The 20,358-nt window shown below is 43.6% G+C and overlaps 2 protein-coding genes, 1 long non-coding RNA gene and 1 pseudogene across 3 annotated transcripts; 2 read left to right on the top strand and 2 right to left on the bottom strand.

Moving 5' to 3' along the window:
- The first annotated feature begins 86 nt into the window (after positions 1-86).
- On the top strand, positions 87-2,928 carry LOC136488121 (protein ZINC INDUCED FACILITATOR-LIKE 1-like; annotated as a pseudogene).
- Positions 2,929-7,521: 4,593 nt separating this feature from the next.
- On the top strand, positions 7,522-9,625 carry LOC136487790 (uncharacterized). The gene is made up of 5 exons (XM_066484901.1): positions 7,522-7,660; positions 7,783-8,000; positions 8,673-8,834; positions 8,926-9,161; positions 9,243-9,625. Exons 1-5 carry the CDS (start codon positions 7,588-7,590, stop codon positions 9,496-9,498), a joined length of 945 nt encoding a protein of 314 aa, XP_066340998.1. The 5' UTR covers positions 7,522-7,587; the 3' UTR covers positions 9,499-9,625.
- A 479-nt stretch (positions 9,626-10,104) lies between these two features.
- On the bottom strand, positions 10,105-13,827 carry LOC136487789 (uncharacterized). Its single transcript, XR_010767360.1, has 2 exons — positions 13,614-13,827; positions 10,105-10,483 (listed from the first exon to the last, which is right to left on the bottom strand). It is a non-coding gene; the product is annotated as an uncharacterized lncRNA (long non-coding RNA).
- A 2,847-nt stretch (positions 13,828-16,674) lies between these two features.
- On the bottom strand, positions 16,675-18,212 carry LOC136489986 (uncharacterized). Its single transcript, XM_066486491.1, has 2 exons — positions 17,985-18,212; positions 16,675-17,858 (listed from the first exon to the last, which is right to left on the bottom strand). Exons 1-2 carry the CDS (start codon positions 18,089-18,091, stop codon positions 16,856-16,858), a joined length of 1,110 nt encoding a protein of 369 aa, XP_066342588.1. The 5' UTR covers positions 18,092-18,212; the 3' UTR covers positions 16,675-16,855.
- Positions 18,213-20,358: the final 2,146 nt, after the last annotated feature.

The raw sequence follows: 20,358 nt of genomic DNA, 5'->3' as shown, positions 1-20,358 counted from the left end.
AGTGATGCTTCTTCTGAATCTTTTGAGCTCAACAGATTTCTCAACTCCACTGCTCTTGTCCTTTTTCAGCTCTGCCAATCACGTCCATGTTCCTGTTCCTCTACTTCATGGTAAGCCTGCCATTCTCTTGGCATATTCCATCTCGTACTCTGAAATCATCTATGTTTTTTTTTTGCAAATAAAAGATGCAGATTTCCTTTTCTTTAATTTTCCCTAATGGTGATGAAACAGATAAGGGACCTGCATGTTGCTCAGAGGGAAGAAGACACTGAATTCTATGCTGGTTTCCTCGGTACGGTTTTGTCACTCACGCAGTCACACCCAACCCAAGTGCTAATGGCTTCCGTATACTTTTTTGTTTTTTCTGGTCCACGTGAAATCTCTGTCTCCTTTCCCTTTTTTTTTTTCTTTAGGCACGTCATATATGATCGGCAGAGGTGCCACGTCAGTCTTCTAGGGTGTGGTGGCAGATCGTATCAGGCGAAAGCCTGTGATAGCATTCTCAGTGTTTTCTGTGTAAGCGCTCGATCGATCTGTCTATATATCTTTCTTTACATAATGAAAAGCTACCACAAAAATGTATCCATAATTAATCAAAGTATTGGGGGCTATCTAGCACAGGTATCTGACAAAGATCATTGTTTTCAACCATTTGGTTTACTTACTTTTCACCTTCTCTGTCTTCCTTCCTTATTACCAGCCTGTCAAACAATATCCACATTTTTTTTTGAAAGTGAATAATATCCACATCTGTTTCATGAGAAATCAGTGTTTGGAAGGTAGCATTCCTTTCAACTAAAATTAAAATCTTTTAACACTAAGCTGGAATGTTTTTTTTTATTATTTTATCTTCTTGTTCCAACATCATGCAGATTCCCATATTTATTGCCATGTCTATGTATATCATTTTTCGCTACCTTGGTTTTCATAAGCTGTGTATGGCTCCCGGTAAGTATAACCTGCTCTATATATCAGTGTACGCTTTCAAATTTATTGTTGTAGTTGTAGTAATAATGTTGTCATGAAGGTTTTTTATGCGTTTTATGATTTTTTAACGCATAAATATGCCTTGTTGTTGGGACACTAAAATAGCCAAGTCCATGTGAATATACTATCCTACCATATTAAATTACAGAAAATTCTGTTAGATAAATTTGCACTTTGATGTCTGTCTTATTTCTATACTTGTCATTCATCGAGCAACTAAACAGGAGACCCTACATAAGCACAAAGGCCTTGAGAGAGCAGTTGAAATGGTAGAAGGTACTACAACTCAAGAAAGTACAGAGCCACCTAGGAAGAGCTTACTCAGAAACTGGCCACTGATGTCCTCCGTTGTAACATACTGTGTCTTCTCCCTTCATGACACCGCATATGTTGTGTACCACTTGCTGACTCCAACAGCTTCTACATTGAAATGGATCGTTCTAAAAGTTAGATAATGTTGCAATTCAACATCAGATATTTTCTCTATGGACCGTGAGTGACAGAAAATATGGCGGGCTTAGCTTTGCGTCTAAAGATGTGTGCCAAGTTCTTACGGTCGCAGGTAATTCCATTCCAACCAATTACTTTCCCAAATCATTTAAAAAAACTGAGGCATCCATTTGATCAGTTGTTTGCATTTCATGGTTTTAAAGTCTGTACACTGTGGTAGTAAATGCAATTTCTGGATTGTCAATTCTTATCCTCTACCTCAACTGTAGGTGCCAGCCTTCTAGTATTTCAAATCTTCACTTACCGTTGGATCGATAAAGTCCTTTGTCCAATCAACTCAACCCGAGTTTCATCGGTGAGTTATTACAGTCACCATTATTATTGTTTGACATTTCGCAGTGTGTCCATTACTAAGTATTCCCTATTTTTTCTGTTCAAAATTGTTTGTAATTCATCTCAATTGATCATAAGCATTGCAGGCACTATCTATACGAATAATTGCTGCTTATCCCTTCATGACACACTTGTCAGGAATAAGACTTGATGTGCCGCTCTACATCGCGGCAATTCTCAAAAGCATTTTTGTAGTAAGTAGTTCATTATGTGTAAGCTCTGAGATTAAATACATGCACTCCTGTATAGAATTAAAAATTCAGGACCAAAAAATGCTGGTCATGTATTTTGCTTTACTATGCCTTTTTGCTTCATTCAAATGTTCAGCTTTGGGATACTAATGTTTGAGTATGTTGATCAGATCACTAGAGTTACCGACACTTCACTTCTGCAAAACAATGCTGTGGTACATGTCCAACTTATGCCAGTTCTATTGATTATCATCCAATGTCCTTCCAAGAACTGATCAATAATTGTTATCAGTGTTGGTGTCAATATGTCAGATAAACATAACATCTGAATCGGATGCTATCTGCAGCCACAAGAACAAAGGGGCGCTGCTGACGGAATAGCTGCAACGGCAATGTCTCTGTCCAAGGCGTTCGCTCCAGCTGGAGCAGGCATCTTGTATGTACAAGCTAGCAGTGGTACCTAACTGGTTAGCCCTCCTGTTATTCACGTAATGCTCGTCGCGGTCTTGAAAATGTTGCTAGTTTTTAGTCTATCATTCCTAGCTAATTATTAGTGATTGCTTGTTGTGTGATAAGCACGAAAGCATAGGCCAGGCAGGACAAGCTAGTGTATGTATATGTACTACATGTTTTTTTTGAACAAGAAGCTCACGGCTGAAATAAACGCTCTGGTTGTAGGTTCTCATGGCCACAAAAGTGCCAGCATGCCGCGTTCTTTCTAGGTAAACCTATATATTGCAGTACTGCCATCCCAATTTTACAATATGTAACCTTACTAGTAGTTACTGCAATAAAACCATATTTTTCACAGATGGTGTTTCTGCTCCTGAATCTGACAGAGGTCATCGGGCTGGTGCTCACTTCAAACCCTTTCCTTGCGGTCGGTCCGCAGCAGTACAAACAATGAAAGCATGCATGTAGAGGTAGCTAGTAAGTATGTGGCAACATGAACATGAAGCAGAAGTATGGTTGTCGCCAAAAAAAAAAGGAAGCAGAAGTATGGCGTAGCGTGCGTGCCAGGTGCCATGCATGCTGTCAGCGCATACGTACACAAGACTGAAAAACAGTCAGGTGTGCAACGGAATTCAGTGCGGAGGCCATCGTTTCCATGCCGTTTTTTACTTGTGTAGTATAAAAAAAAACTGTTTAACTGCTTCGGTAAACGGGTTACTGTCTCGTTGGAGGGCATTCTGTTGTTGGCTATTACTAGCCTACTAGTAGTATTCCTAGTACTCGCTTAGTCATAATAATCAATTTTTAGAGTTATTTGAGTCAAATTATTTTGAGTTTGACTAGTTTTAATCAATGTTCGTAGCCCGTTTATACGCCATGTAAATGCTACACAACGACTTGCCATGTTTGTTTAATCAGCCGCTTATCTTGTTTATTAATCATCATTTAGTCCGTTTAAATATCCCTTTAGTCTAAAAGTAGCTAAATAGTCCGCTTATCTTGTTTAGTGTGTTTAAATGTTTAGACTAGCACCGGCATAGCACTGGTTTTAATATCGTACTAGAACACAAGTTTTCAGAAAATTTGTCTTAGTACATATACACCTGAAATTTTGTTCTTTTTATATGAACTTTTCTAGATGTAGTTTGAATCTCAAACTTTAGGATAGTGTATATCTATAGACGCACTACAGATATGTACCGTTTCAAGTTTTTTCTTAAAACTACCAAGTATAGTTTTACGCGGTTTTCATGATTCCATCGAAAATATGGTTCGCACCAAATGTTTTCCCAATAGAATGGTTGGACTCGTTGACCGTGAATACAGAAATTTCATACGAATCAATTTAATTTCACAAAAAAATAAATGAATTAGAAAAAAAATCGTGTTAGGTCACTATTACATCCTCACGCCTATTCTTTACTTCTGGCAAAGGCTAGCATCCGGATGCCACGCCTCACACCTACACTGCTTCACGTGGGGCCGTGTCGCTCCGTGTCCCACGTTCGTACCGTGTCCCATGCTGCTCCGTGTCTCGTGCCCGTGCCGCTCCGTCTCGATCTGTGCTCACACGATATCCCGCTCACGCCCCTCCACACCCACGTGCATGCAGGCAGGCCCAGCAGCTACAGCAGGCGGCTGCCGCACATGGGTCCCACTATAACATGTGCAACGTCATATATACTTTTGTAACATCTAACATCTAGAGGAAACTATTTGCAACATACGTTCGAAACAGTCGAAACACTTGCAACATACGTCTGAAACACTTGCGAAACACCAAAAAAAAACTTAAAAACCACGTGTGTAGCCATTGCAAACATTCAGATAAAACTACTTGTAACATACGTATGAAAACATTTGAAATACTTGCATATATATGCAACATCCAATCTACTTTTGCAACATCCAGACAAAACACTTGCAAGATATGTCTGAAACAGATTGAAACATACACTTGAAACATATGTGTATAACCATTGCAACATATGTACAACATCCCGATCTACTTTTGCAACATCGATGTGAAATACTTGTAACACACCTCTGAAACATCTAAAACACTTGAAACATACGCTTGCAGCATGTGCTTTCCAGCGCAATATCACCTTGCTGCTTGGATGAATGGAGGCTAGTCATTGCGGAGCTTGACGCCGGTGTGGAGGTCGGTGGCGGCGCATGGAGCTTGCCGGTGCCCCAGCGGAGGCAGCGTCGCCAGTGCCCTAGCGGAGGCACTGCGCTGGGCAAGCACCTACGTGAAAGTCGCGGGAGCAGCGTTGGACGAGCACCTGCGCGAGGAGCAACTGGCGAGCACGACGGCCTACTCGGTGAGCCCCCCCCCCTGCAGCACCCCTGGCGAGCGGCCATGAGTCAACGAGCACCCCCTGGCTAGCAAGCACGCGATTCCGAGATGGGAAGGAGATAGTCGCAGACTCCACAATGGAGAGACGGAGGGGAGAGAGAGAGAGAGAGAGAGAGAGGGGAGGAGATGAAATCGGAGAGGATAAGTCTGGTCACTTATGGAAGTAGATATTTGTGTGGTGGGAAAATACGTGAACCACGTGAGGCCACATAACGTCTGTTTGTCCGGGTGCGGGACGACGTCCCATAGTGGATCATTTCCGTTACTTCTGCCTTCTTGTCCTCCTTCAACTCAGGCTAATGAGCCTTAGGTTCATAGAGCAGCTCACTGAAGCGACACTTCTAATATCTGTTCGGCATAAGTATTACATTACGAGAAATTTTACAATGGTTGGAAGAAACATGAGCCATCCATTCGACGAGATTGTATGGTGCAAAAATAGGAGGTAACAATGTGAAAGTACCTAGAGATACTGAATCGGTGGGGACAGTACCAAAATTAGGTCAGACAGGTACTAAAATATGTGGGTCTAGGTTTATTGTTTATTTTTTGTTACTTTTTCGGTTATGGGTAAATGGTAATTTTAGCACCTTCGTTGAAGGGCAAAGATGGTAATTTGTTTCGGTTATGAGGAGCTGGGCCGCCTGGTGCTTGGCGGCGGCCGTGGGCACGATGAAGAGGAGGAGGCGTGGTTCGGGCCGACGGAGTCCAAGACGGAGGAGGACGACGCGGACAGGGAGCCAACAGCGTTCTACATCCTCTGCTTCTCCCCCGGGTCTGACCTGTCGGCGCTGTTCGTCGGCGCCGGGCGAGGGGGCAAGGAGCGGGGGTTAGTAAGCGAGCCCGCCGCGACCGTGTTGGCCCGCGTGGACCGAGCAGGGTCGTGTGACGTGTCCGCCGCGAGCGACCTGTGCAGCAGGCTCCCGTGCCGGCGAGGCTCGACTCCATGGCCTGCGCGCAGCTCACCAGCAGCGTGCCCATGTCCACCTGCTGCTGGAGAAGAAGTCAAGAAGAGGCACGACAGCTTCTTGCATGGCGACGTGGACAAGGCAATTGATCATTATACCGAAGCTGTGCCCACCCGAGCAGGAGTAGTGAGCGGCTGGTGCTGCACAGCGGCTGCAAGCAGTGCCGGCTCGCGCGGCGCGAGGCCGACATTTGAAACCTCGTGCCAAACTTATCAGGGCCATCAATCCACTAAAAAAATAGCACATCTCCTATTCCTACGAAAGTTAATATAACCATCGATCGTCCATGATAACGGGACAATCTAACGAACAAAAATAAATACTAGTGGGTGTTTGGTTCTTTAGTCGCTCCTAAAATTCATGTCATATCGAATGTTTAGATGCTAATAAGGAGCATTAAATATAGATTAATTACAAAACCAATTACATAGATGGATGCTAATTTGCGAGACGATTTTTTTAAGCCTAATCAACCTGTCATTAGCATATGTTTACTGTAGCACCACGTTGTCAAATCACGGACTAATTAGGCTTAAAAGATTCGTCTCGCAAATTAGTCGCAAGTTGTGCAATTAGTTTCGTAATTAGTCTATATTTAATACTCCATGCATGTGTCCAAACATTCGATGTGACAGGAATTTTAGAAGGCACTGCAGAAACCAAACAGGCTCTTAGTAAGCCCGTGCAGTACTCTATGGATGTCTCGATTGAGCTTATCACAATCATACTTGACATCGATAATTCAGGAAGGACCATCCTTGCAAGATATGTCCGAATAGAACTCTTTGAGAGGACTCTTCTTTCGCCACTTAACCTCACGCAAGACAAAGGGGAAGCCGGTGCATGTCATTGCAAGGCCAAGAGATCGAGTAAGCCCTTGTTTAGTTGTAGAAATTTAGATTTTGGGGTTACTGTAGTATGTTCGTTTTTATTTGGTAAATAGTGTTCAAACATGGACTAATTAGGCTCAAAATATTCGTCTCGCAATTTCCCACCAAACTGTGCAATTAGTTTTTCTTTTCGTCTACATTTAATGCTCCATGCACGGGCCGCAAACATTCGATGTGATAGGTACTGTAGCAACTTTTTAGAAGTTGGGGTGGAACTAAACCAAGGCTAAGGGAGGGAGAAGGAACAGAGAGAGAAGGAGGGAGCTGTCAGACGCGCCGGTATATGCCCCTACCGCGCTAGGCAGGGTGACATGTCAAGCTTGTCGTGCCAGACAAGATGGTGCAGTGAGGGGAGCCACGTAGTAGCCGGCGTGGATCTATCTACCACACTAGCGGGTTGACCACACCACATGAGATGGCGCGGTATTGTAGTTTTGTCGTGCCAGGTGGCTTGACGCGACTAAAAAAGTTAGTTTAAAAAATAAAACCAGATTGAGGTTAGTAATAAAATATTATTTAAAAAGAATTAAAATAAAAAAATCCTATAGCGAGCAGCATCAGCTATAGTCGGAGATTTAGAATCTTGACAACAGCCGCTATAATCGGCATAATCTTATTTTTTGCCCCTTACATAAACCTGTGCACAGCTTAAAAAAAATAAAGAGAAAACCAATATAATCATTTCATTTTGTTTTCTCCATCATAGGAAGCTGTTTTGATAAACGGTCTAATAAAACCGTGGCAGTGAGCGAGGGAGTAATTCAAAAAGAAAAATAAACTGAAAAGACAATTTTGCCCCTTTACGTAAGCCTGTGCACACCAGCACACTCGCTCTGAAGTACCTTCTCTCCAAAAGTCCAACCTCGCAAATCTGCAAAGAAGTAGCCACGAACATGGAGCAGCAAGTCGAGCACAGCCATCTCCCAATCCGAGGCCTCAGCCTCCACGTGGCCCAAGCAGGCAAAGGTTCGCATCTGCTCTCTTGCTCGCCGGCGGGCTCAAGCTTCCTCTGTTGAAGGCCGGTGCGCATGCGCTCGAGATTGAAGCATAGCGACACCTCTCCTGTCGCCGTCTCGTTTTTGCTGCAGGCGAGCTGGGCACGGTGGTGTTCCTGCACGGATTCCCGGAGATATGGTACTCGTGGCGCCACCAGATGCTGGCCGTGGCCGCCGCCGGGTACCGCGCCGTCGCGCCGGACTGGCGAGGGTACGGGCTCTCGGACCAGCCGCCGGAGCCGGAGGCCGCGTCGTACGACGACCTGTTGGAGGATCTCCTCGCAATCCTCGATGCCCTCTCCGTTCCCAAGGTAATACTGCTTTTTTTTAAGAATCGCTGTGGTAAGTTCTTGGGTTTGGTCTTGATTGGGGGAATTTTTTCTGGTAGTTGGTGGTTCAGTACTTCAGTGCGACTTGTCACTGTTAGCTTATCTGATATGATACTGCGATTGGCACGATGGGTGGACAGGAACCATGTAAGATTGTTCCGACATGGCTATATGTTTTGAAGGATTTGGAATGCACATCTCAAACGATATGCTAGGATTTTTTTTTTAAAAAAATACTATGGATGAAGTAGTTCTTAAGGAAAATTGCTGTTAAGTTTGTGCAATTCTAAGGGCACGTAGAATTCGTTCACCACTGTTTTCCATCTCATGCGACGATATGATTTGTTGGGAAAACATACTTAGTGTATATTTAGATAGAAGAAACAAATAAGACCAACATTTTCAATCCAACCTCTTGGTAGTTTATTTTTATTCAGAATAAGGTGAAAATTTGAAGGGAAAAAAAGGATAGAATTCCTGTGTATTTCTTAGAGAAACCTTCTTGGCAGTTCTATTGTCCATCAGACTAAGCTTTGCCTATTTTGGTTATCTGCCCAGCTTGTGCTACTAAGTCATTAGTTCAGTTGAATGAAATAATTTCCAATCATAGTAAAATATCTTCAAAAAATAATCTTACCTTGTGAATCTTGACAGGCTTTCCTTGTGGCGAAGGATTTCGGAGCCATGCCAGCCTATGAGTTTGCTCTACGTCACCCTAGCCGCACATGTGGTGTTATGTGTTTGGGGGTCCCCTTCCTTAACGGTGGCTCATCCTATACCAGCTTGCCAGAAGGCTTCTACATTTTGCGCTGGCGGGTTGTTCTCTAATCTGAAAAAATATATAATCCCCATTGCCAAATTGAGTACAGTTGCTGAAAACAATGACAGGGGAAGCTTGTTCTTGTAGGAACCGGGAAGAGCAGAGGCTGATTTTGGGCGGTATGATGTCAAGAGAGTTGTTCGGACCATCTACGTACTCTTCTCTAGGAGCGAAATCCCAATAGCAAAAGAAGACCAAGAGATTATGGACCTTGCGGACTTGTCAACACCTCTTCCAGAGTGGTTCACTGAGGATGATCTCGCTGTGTATGCTTCACTCTATGAGAAATCGGGTTTCCGGTATCCAATGGAGATGACATATAGGTAACAATAGCAACTGGGCCAACCATACTATTCGTTTTGTGGGTTTTGAAAAATCAAGGTGTAATATGCTGCATTTGACAGGACTCTCCATAAAAGGAAGCCAATTGAAGATCCAAAATTTCAAGTCCCAGTGTTTGTTGTCATGGGGGAGAAAGACTATGTGTTCAAGTTCCCTAGTGTTGAGTCCGTTTTGAAAGATGGCATCATGGAGAAATTCGCACCGGACCTAAAGATCACCTACATCCCTGAAGGAAGCCATTTTGTTCAGGAGCAGTTCCCGGACAAGGTGAATGATCTCCTGGTCAGCTTCTTGAAGGACCACCCTGTGTCTGCATAGATGTTCTAGCAGTTCATGTTCACTGTCATAAGCAACAGCTACGATGGGCAAAACTGCTTTGTGTAGTGTCGCCAGTAAAGGAACAATCTGATGAGTGAATTCAGCTTTCAGTGTTTTGACTGTGTTTGCATCTAGCGTGTGAAACAAGTTTTAAAAATCAAGCAGTATTGATTGCATAGAGCATCAGTGTTCTTGAAGAAAATGATTGGAGACTGAAAATTCAAGTATTGCCTTAGAAACTGTCATCGCAGGTTGCAAACTGTGAAACTGAGTAGTCGAACCTGATCATAGTCTGCCGTGGCCAGGAGAGTTCTTGTGAGCGGCTTTGATGGTCACTCGCTTGGATGTGCTCGACTATATAAACCGCACGCATAAAAAAAATGAGTGGTAAAAAACTGAATTCAGGCAGGCAGTGACCTAGAACCAGCAGAAGATGCGTTATGCCCAACGTTTTAAATCTCCAGCCATGGTATTTAGCAAATGACATCTAAAATAGCTAATAGCGAAATTAAATGGGGCTATAGCAGACTATAGCCGCTAAATTGTACGTTAACACAAATATCTTGACCTTCCCCCAAATAATCTTTCAACGGTACAATACACACATTGGATAGAAAAGATCAATTAATTTACTAATTCAAAGCACACAAACTCTTCATCTCATAGGGTAACCAAACAGATGAACTTTGATCTAACAGAAAGCTACTCATCACCATTGGCGTCAGAGCATACAAACTCTTCATCTCATAGGGTAACCAAACAGATAGAACTACCAGGAAGCTACTCATCACCGTTGGCTTCAGATGAATGTGTTAACCAACCCAAGAAAACATACAAGAGTCTATAGGTTTACGACAAAACGACAGGTTGCATTAATCTTACTACATAACGAAAGAGAATTTTTGAGTGCCTATGCATAAATCCGCTACAATCTCCCTCACAAGTCACAACCAGCACCAGCAGGCCAGAACATATAGAATCAACCCTGCAATTAGATGAGAAAAATCAGTATTAGTCGATGCAATGTGACATTTATGCTAGCATCAGGTGCTGTTAATTAGGATGTTACGAATGCTTACTAACCAGTGCATCCTCATGCCAGAAAAACATAATAAAACAGCAAAACAGAGTAATAGCTTAACTGAGTAACAACAGCTACTATATAGTCAGTTCAGAATTTTCTGATGCACCGGCAGATAGCAGGCCAAAGTAGCTGTTGTTCTGTTAGGTCTCATTGCATGAGTCAGTGTGCATCTGAAATTCTGAACTGACTAAAGTAGTAGCTGCTGTTCTGTTAGGTCGCCTAACACTAATTAATTAACAACCTCTGTCCCCAGAACCAGCCAACATCCAACTCAGAGTTTATAATTCATGCTAATGTTACAAAAATGGGTTTGAGATGCGAGCTTCGGCTATGCCAGAAAAATACTTTTTAAAGAAAATTAATATATGCATCACACACACAAGCTTTCTCAGTTCCTCGATACTAGTATAACCAAACTAGCTGGATCGCACAGAGCACTGACAAGCAGAGCACTGAATAAGTGAACAGAGCACTGACAGCATGCACATGAAAATCAGAACACGACTAACTAGCAGGCTCGCGCCAAAAAAAAGCAAATGCACTGAGCAGACGCAATGATCAAGAAACATTGTCAACTTACTATTCAGATATAATGAAACCAAGAGCTACTTTCAGCTCTACTGCATAACTGTAGCTAATGCTCACATAACATTTCTGAAAAAGAAGTAGTCACATAATACAGAAACATTGTCACAGTACTAATTTGTAATCTCCTTAGTCCTTTGGTTTCATGGATTTATTATGTGTATAAACAAACGGTCTCATCTACAGAATATGGCCTGCTGAACAATCAACTGCCTGCATGCATAGTACATATGTGCTATATCTCCTATCCTGCTTTCATGTACAGAGGCTGAAGGAGAACAACTGAACAAGGTTAGGAGGAAAAACCAGATAAAGATTGCTACTACCTATATCTCACCCAGACAAGTTATCTTAATTCCTTATGCAATGGTTAAATACTTAAATTGTATATGCATTGATGTTTATGTTCAGCTCAGTAACAGTTGTTTTGCATTATTTTTCTTACATATGCAACTTGTCTTTGTAGGTTATGGTTAACAGGCTATTGTCGATGAACAAATATATGATGCTAGGAGGAACCAAATACAAATTAATTAGGTAATTATTTTTGTACTGGTCCATATTTCATCTAGTGTGTTGTACCGCAAGAATAGAATTATCCTTCTAAATATGCATACAATGCAGCACCATGGATTGTAGGCTACCAAGGTAAGCATTGCAGTTTGCAGAACAGACTACAAATACAGCAAAATTAAAGAATCTGAATCCAGTGCATCTACATCAAAATGTTCACATATACAGATATAGGAGTACTAGATCAAGAATGCACAAGTGATGTGCCATTGACCCAAACACGCTCCAGTGGAAACAAATCGACAGGATTGCACCTAGTAAGAAACATAGAACAATAAAAAAGCACCAGTTGTAGCAAGAACCACCAAAAGACCACACAGTTCCCAACCAAATAGTTGCTTTTCAAACTCTTTCAGTGCCAATGTGTAGTTTTCTTTTCTTTCTTTCTTTCTTTTTTTTTTTGAAAAGGCCAATACATAGTTTGAACTTCTGAAAGCATGCAGAGCAAAGTTTAACTGAATTGCACAAATGTAGTACTAAAAAGAAAAGGTGCACGACACTTTTATGAGGAACACAACAAAATGGATTGCAGTAAGAATTATGATCATTTGCAATTACAAAAAGTGACAAAAGTTTGAACTGGCATAGCTCCAACAAATTGACTTCTGCAGCCAACCCTAGCTAGGCTGAACAAGGAACAAGACTAGAGTCTCAGCACATGCATTAGAAGAACTGGCTGAAGGTCATTATAAACAAAGGCTTATTTGGCTGATCTTAAGCCTATCTCATGAGCCAGTTTTTTCTCACGGAAAATCTGCTCAACAGGCCATCTTGATGTAGGACTGCAATGGGTGCTTACTAATCGCTCATTCACACAACCAGTGGCCAAATGTACAGGTCTGAAATGCAAGAGGCAAGACTTGGAATAGAAAAACATACGTCTCCATATCCTTAAATCCTCCTTGGTGACATAGATGGTGGGAAACCAAAATATGGATAGGCACCACGAGCAGGGGATCTTGTCCTACCGACCCTCTCAATATTGAAAGACTCTCAAGTGAAAAAAATGCTGAATATGTTGTATCCTTTTCATCTGGAATGCATTCTATGAAAATGTATCCTTCAGCTGGACCACCAATGTTGCCTTCAAAAGTATAATGGGCAGGCAAGGGGATGGTACTCTTCAAATGCCACTCATGGGACTTCTCACTGCCATTTTACGAAAAGGTGTAATAATAATCCACAGATGTGCTTTCATGAACCGTACTAAACATTGCAACCCTACTTTCCCCTGACGATTTGCCGCTTATCATGGCCAGGCGGGAGGCCAATAGTGCAAAACTGCATACTATTCATGTCGAGCTTGACCACCGTGCTCATGTCGTTTAATTTCCAATAGAAGCAGTCAGACGTACATTGTTCTTGAATGAACTCATCAATTTCATCCAGGCCTAGATCGTCCCAACTGATAGACGTACTGACACTCCAGAAGCCAGAGCCCGAAGAGAAGATAAAAAACCCCAACCTTGAGCTGGATTGCATCCAACTGATCACACTGAGTGATGTATCCTCCTCTGTGCCTCCTGAACGGATGAAGGAGGCCCCCGAATGGAAAATATCTTTGTTTTGGATACCGATGGAGGCGAGTAGGTCGTCAGTTATGGGAGGCAGCAGCAGGTATCGCCGGGACAACGGGTCGCACACCAGGAGGTCCCAGTAATTGAGGACTTCGCGGCAATTGCGCTCGAGGAGGACGCGGCCGTCGCGGGCATTTACCGGAGGCCAGTGGTCCTCCCATGTGGTGCGAGGGAGATAGTCGAAGGAAAACGCGACACCCCGGGCGACGGCAGCGGAGGGATGGGGCGCCTCGGCAGGACCGAAACCATAGGATCTAACGAAGCCGAGGAGTAAGGGCGGGTGAATGGAGCGGTACCGGCGGAGGAAGGCGGGGTCAGCGATGAGGCGGCGGAAGGAGACACAGGAGGTGGAGGCGCGGGGCGAGGTCCGCAGGGGAGGCGATGCGGAGCAAGATCTCCTTGAGGAGGTCGCTGGTTAGGGCCGGCGGCGGCCGCTCTGGATCCATGGCATCGGGGTAGGGCAGGGGAGGCTGAGGCGAACTCTTTGACACCAGATTGGGCACCTCTCCGCCGTCGGCAAATGGAGGAAGTGAACTGAGAATGCGTAGTTTTCTTTTGGCAAAATAGCCGAATTCGTCCCTGAACTATCGTGCTGGGCTCAATTTCGTCCCTCAACTACGAAAACGTTCGATTCAGTCCCTGAACTATCGTACTTGGCTCAATTTCGTCCCTCAACTACCAAAACGTCCGATTCAGTCCCTGAACTATCGTGCTGGGCTCAATTTCGTCCCTCAGCTATAAAACCGTTCGATTCGGTCCCTGAACTATCGTGCTGGGCTCAATTTCAAATTTAACACAGTTGCTTTTTTATTTTTAAATCTAACCAGGTTAATATACTGCTAAAACTTGGTTTGTTTTTTTTTAAGCATCTTAAAGATCTCAAATTAAAAAAACTCAAAACTAGAACGTTGTAGATCTCATCGAGAACTACAATTTTTATATATAAAGTATCTCCATTTGACCCCATATATGAGAGATACGATTTTTTCAATGCGATAAGCACGTGTACGCAATTAGTATACTGTTAAAATATTATTTAATTTTTTTGAGCATCTTAATGACCTAAAATTAAAAAACTCAAAACTACAAAGTTGTAGATCTCGTCGAAAGCTACAATTTTCATATAAAAATCATCTTCATCCAAGACTGTATAAAAACATCTTAATGTATCTTTTTTAATATGAAGATGATTTTATACATTAAGATGCTTTTTATATTAAAAAAGATACATTAAGATGCTTTTATATGGTCTTGGATGAAGATGATTTTTATATGAAAATTGTAGCTCTCGACGAGATCTACAACTTTGTAGTTTTGAGTTTTTTAATTTAAGGTCATTAAGATGCTCAAAAAAATAAAATAATGTTTTAACAGTATACTAATCGCGTACACGTGCTTATCGCATTGGAAAAATCATATCTCTCATATATGAGGTCAAATGGAGATACTTTATATATGAAAATTGTTGTTCTCGATGAGATCTATAACGTTCTAGTTTTGAGTTTTTTAATTTGAGGTCTTTAAGATGCTCAGAAAAAAAACAAACCAAGTTTTAGCAATATATTAACCCGGTTAGATTTAAAAATAAAAAAGCAACTGTGTTAAATTTGAAATTGAGCCCAGCACGATAGTTCAGGGACTGAATCGGATGGTTTTATAGTTGAGGGACGAAATTGAGTCCAGCACGATAGTTCAGGGACTGAATCGGACGTTTTCGTAGTTGAGGGACGAAATTGAGCCCAGTACGATAGTTCAGGGACTGAATCGGACGTTTTCGTAGTTGAGGGACGAAATTGAGCCCAGCACGATAGTTCAGGGACGAATTTGGCTATTTTGCCTTTTCTTTTCTTTCTTTTTTTTTGGAAAGGGCCACTATGTAGTTTGAACTTCTGAAAGCATGGAGAGCAAAGTTTAACTGAATTGCACAAATGTAATACTAAAAAGCAAAGGTGCACAACACTTTTATTTTTGTTTCAGAGAGGAACACAACAAAATGGATTGCAGTAAGAATTATGACGAGTAAAATGCACCCTGGGTACTTAAACTATTAGGTCATTACCATCTAGGTACTTGAACTGAAAAAATTGTCACCTGGGTACTTAAATTATGGGGCATTACCATCTGGGTACTCGAACTAAAAAAACTCCCACTTGGGTACTTAAACTATTGGGCCATTACCATCTAGATACGCGAGTGGGCGCGGGAAAATGAATTTTGATTCTTTTTCTTTTTCTGAAAATGGATGAATAGTGCTGGAATTTGTTATTTTTGTAAAAAAATAATTAGAGCTCCAAACATTCTAAAAATTTTGTGTAGCCTCTATATAATGTACTCTACCTAAGAAAAATATGAAACTTGGAAAATGAATAGTTTTTGTATGTTTAAAAATTACCTCTTTTAATTAATAAATGAACTTCCATAAATTTTATAATTAAAATAAATAAATGTCCAAAAAGAGGCGGCCTACCTGTGCTCGCCTGCTCGCTCGCACACAGTTAGGCCGCCTCTTTTTGACATTTATTTATTTTAATTATAAAATTTATGGAAGTTCATTTATTAATTAAAAGAGGTAATTTTTAAACATACAAAAACTATTCATTTTCCAAGTTTCATATTTTTCCTAGGTAGAGTATATCATATAGAGGCTACATAAAAATTTTTAGAATGTTTGGAGCTCTAATTATTTTTTTACAAAAATAACAAATTCTAGCACTATTCATTCATTTTCAAAAAAGAAAAAGAATCAAAATTCATTTTCCCGCGCCCACTCGCGTACCCAGATGGTAATGGCCCAATAGTTTAAGTACCCAAGTGGGAGCTTTTTAGTTCGAGTACTCAGATGGTAATGCCCCATAGTTTAAGTACCCAGGTGGTAGCTTTTTCAGTTCGAGTACCTAGATGGTAATGACCCAATAGTTTAAGTACCCAGGGTGCATTTTACTCTATATATATATATAGAACTACTACATGTAGCTAGCTATAAAATAACTTATTCTGTAGCCACTTTGAGTTACGATAATTACTATGTTAATTTACGAGATTATAGTAACTCTTACTAAGTTGTTTACTATAACGTTATGGTAAATATCTCCATGTGTTATAGTAACTCAACTATCGAAATATGTATTAATATTATCGTAAATTAGTATATAAATTTATCGTAAATAGAGGTGGCTACAAAATAACTTATTTTATAGCTGACTACTGAATATACTCTCCATATATATATATATATATATATATATATATATATATATATATATATATATATAAAAGTCAAAACGACTCATAATTTAGAACAAAAGATCGAGTATTTAAAAGTACTGTTCATAATGTACCTGTATCATATCATACATATAGCATGTGACCATGCTTCCATACTCGGGCGACCAGATCAAACGATTCTAGCTAGAACGTGGCAAAATTCAGAGAGCCTAGCCAGTCGATCTCCATCTGATCCTCGATCGGTGCACCACTCGCCGGACGAAAGGATCTCTCTGCACCTGGGCCGGGGACGACGTCGATCGGATCACCTCCCTCACATGACGTGCGGCATCGTGCCGTAGGGTTTGCTCTTGATCCCCATCATCCTGCGCGTCCTGGTGATGAAGTGGTCCCGTGGCTTGACAGCGCCGGGGATGTGCCCGATGAGCGTCATGAACGGCAGCTCCGCCAGCGCGTCGCGGTGGCCGAGCGTCACGGTCATGGACGTCCTCGGGGACGGCTTGTACCGGTGCAGCTTCTCCTCCCGGGTGGCGCCCTTCACCAGCAGCCGGAGGTTCCGGGACACCACCATTGCCTGCCGCTGCGCGAGGTGGCCCTGCTTCGCCTCCGGCACGTCCGTGATGTCGCCGACGGCGAACACGTTCCGCAGCCCGCCGACGCGGAGGTGGTCGTCCACCCGGAGATGACCTTCCTCGTCCACGTGCTCCCCGAGGAGCGTCCCCCTGAGCCACCCGGACGCCACGGGCCGGCCCGTGCACACGAAGTGGGCATCGGCCTCCACCGTCTCCCCCGCCGACGTCGTGAACTCCCGGGTGTCCGGCGTCGCCGACGCAAGGTCCACCATCTGATCCAGCAGCACGGTGACGTTCTTGGAGCGCAGCCACTCGAGCGCCTTGGCCGACGCCCGGGCGCCCATCACCTTGAGCAGCCGCGGCGCGCCGTGGACGAGGGTCACGCGCTTCTCGGGGCTCTTCATCACGATCTCCGCCGCCAGCTCCACGCCGATGGGCCCGCCGCCGACGATCAGCACCGACCGGGCTCCGTCGATCCGCTCCTTGTCGTGCTGGAACATCTCCAGCCGCTCCGACTGCTTCTGCGGCCGGTTGCACGTGCGCCCCGTCGCGATCACCAGGAAGTCGTACGCCACGGCGCGGCCGATGGAGGTGAGCACCACGGAGTCGTCCACGCCGACGGCGAACGCGGTCACCACCTTGGCGTGCGTCAGGTAGTCGGAGTGCGGGATCACCGTGCGCTCCACCGCCGCCGGGTCCACCTTGGCGCGCAGGTTCGCCCACGGGATCTCGAAGTACTCCTTCCTGCATGCAGCACGGATGGATCCATGGATCGCGCGTCACCGGCCATGCTTATCAAGAGCATTATGGATCATCCGACATGCGCGCTGAAAGTTAAAACGTGCATCCAAACGGCGAAATTAAGCTCACGGGTCGATGAGGACGACGTCGGCGTGGTTCTGGAGCGTCTTGGCGAGGAGGGCGCCGGCGATGCCGCCGCCCACGATGACGACGCGGTCGCCGGTGGACCGCAGCATGATGCACGCCGGTTGGAGCTCTGCCTAGCTATAGTTCGTCGCGTCGAGGAAGTGCATGCGACGAACAACTCAATCGATCGGTGATCGATCGAGATGGATCGACGCTCCGTCCTCTTCTACGTCGTCGACGTTCTTATATATGGATGGATGAAGGAGGTTAATTTGGCCGGAGCTCGTGAGTTTGCTTCGTTTCGGGGGTTTTTCCCCCCTTCTCGTGCTCAATTGTCATGAGAAGGGCCCACATGTCAATGAGCAAATCGGCCAGGAAATTGCTAAATCGAGCTTCCCAAAAATAGGACTGCTAAATGCTAATTGCTGCTGGCCAGAAAAGTGTACTTGCTAAGCTTGTCAATTATATTTTATCCTATCAACTTGGTTGAAGTTGATCACCATGGTCATAGCACTAGTAGAGAACAGACCTTTGATCCTCGGTAAAATGGGCTCGTAGTCTCAGAATTTTTTACCCCCGGGACTAGAAATACCTTTAGTCCCGGTTGGAGGCTCCAACCGGGACTAAAAGTCCCTGCCCAACGGCTACTGCGTCAGACAGAGGTGGCAGGGACCTTTAGTCCCGGTTGGAGCCACCAACCGGGACTAAAGGTATACTTTTACTCTCGGTTGGTGGCTCCAACCGGAAGTAAAGGTCTACTCCCGGGCCGTGGCTACGCCCGGGGTTGAAAAGTTACCTTTAGTCCCGGTTGGAGCCACCAACCGGGACTAAAGGCCCCCCCCCTTTATATCCCGGCCGTCTCCTTCCTCCCCGAGCCCGAGCTCAGCACATTTTGAAGCTCACTGCAGTAGTGTTCTTGCTTCCTCCCTCCCTCCATTGTTCCTCCATCCATTCTTCGATTCCTCCGTCGATTTCTTCGATTTCTCCGTCGATTCTTCAGTTGTAAAGGTTACCAATCTCATACTCTCATTTTTCACCATTGTCTTATCTTATTTTGTTCACTATAAATATATGGTTCTTTATTGTGGTTTTTTTCATTTGTAAGCAATTTGAGCTCAAAATCACTTCAAGCTTGCATATTTACATGAAAGAAGGTTAAAGTAGCTAGTTGAACTTGCGGACCATGTTCATCTCGGCGACCATGTTCTCTGCCGAGCGGTAACGGACGTCAAGGAGGAGCTTTGATTCTACGAGGGAGAGCGGCAACGGTCGTGGAAGACCGTGTTCCCTTCCTCGTAGAATCGGAGCTCTTCCTTGACCAAGTACGGTGCCGTCCGGTGGAGAAATGCTCGCCGAGATGATCACGTAAGCAAGGTCAACTAGTACGGATGGTTATTTATTCACATGTCCCGATATCGTCGCAGTAGTCTGTCAATCACCGTACCTAAACGTAGTATATATAAATAAAAACTTAGAAAATAGTTAGAAAATTATAGAAAATCCGTACTAGTTGAACTTGCGGACCGTGTTCAGCTCGGCAAGCATGTTCTCTGTCGAGCGGTAACGGACATCAAGGAGGAGCTTTGATTCTACGAGGGAGAGTGACAACGGTCATGGGAGACCGTGTTCCCTTCCTCGTAGAATCGGAGCTCTTCCTTAACCAAGTACGGTGCCGTCCGGTGGAGAAATGCTCGCCGAGATGATCACGTAAGCAAGTTCAACTAGTACGGATGGTTATTTATTTACATGTCCCGATATCGTCGCAGTAGTCTATCAATCACCGTACTTTTTATTTTAACTTTTTATGAAATGAAAAACTTAGAAAATAGTTAGAAAATTATAGAAAATCTGTACTAGTTGAACTAGCGGACCGTGTTCATGTCGGCGAGCATGTTCTCTGCCGAACGGTAACGAACGTCAAGGAGGAGCTTTGATTCTACGAGGGAGAGCGACAACGGTCGTGGGAGACCGTGTTCCCTTTCTCGTAGAATTGGAGCTCTTCCGTGGCCAAGTACGGTGCCGTCCGGTGGAGAAATGCTCGCCGAGATGATCACGTAAGCAAGGTCAACTAGTACGGCTGGTTATTTATTCACACGTCCCGATATCATCGCAGTAGTCTGTTATGTGTGTACACTCCAATTCTTCTGTTAATTTGCGGAAATATCATGTGAGTTACTTACCTGCCGCAGTAAAAGATGAGAACACAATGACCATTAAAAATATCATTGTTTAGAGATCTAGATAATTTTATAGTTTCTTAATTTTATTTGTTTATAAAAGGAGAAATTTATAGTGTATTAAAAATGAGTATAGAGAGTAGATGGCAACTGCTTTCGGGTTCTCGGCCTCTCATGGGTTTCCAAAGCGACTTAGGCCG

This window comes from Miscanthus floridulus, chromosome 10 (genome assembly GCF_019320115.1).
Source record: "Miscanthus floridulus cultivar M001 chromosome 10, ASM1932011v1, whole genome shotgun sequence".
In the NCBI taxonomy this organism is placed as follows: domain Eukaryota; kingdom Viridiplantae; phylum Streptophyta; class Magnoliopsida; order Poales; family Poaceae; genus Miscanthus; species Miscanthus floridulus.
The sequence above is the reverse complement of the archived record's forward strand: the minus strand, read 5'-3'. Positions and strand labels throughout refer to the sequence as shown.

What these genes read in the sequence shown, in the direction of transcription:
- LOC136487790 (XM_066484901.1), top strand. Translation starts at nt 7,588, where the DNA reads ATGGAGCAGCAAGTCGAGCACAGCCATCTCCCAATCCGAGGCCTCAGC. An exon ending in CGTGGCCCAAGCAGGCAAAG is followed by an intron (nt 7,661 to 7,782) that starts GTTCGCATCTGC and finishes TTTTTGCTGCAG; the next exon opens with GCGAGCTGGGCACGGTGGTG. An exon ending in ATGCCCTCTCCGTTCCCAAG is followed by an intron (nt 8,001 to 8,672) that starts GTAATACTGCTT and finishes GAATCTTGACAG; the next exon opens with GCTTTCCTTGTGGCGAAGGA.
- LOC136489986 (XM_066486491.1), bottom strand. Translation starts at nt 18,091, where the DNA reads ATGCTGCGGTCCACCGGCGACCGCGTCGTCATCGTGGGCGGCGGCATC. An exon ending in GACGTCGTCCTCATCGACCC is followed by an intron (nt 17,859 to 17,984) that starts GTGAGCTTAATT and finishes TGCTGCATGCAG; the next exon opens with GAAGGAGTACTTCGAGATCC.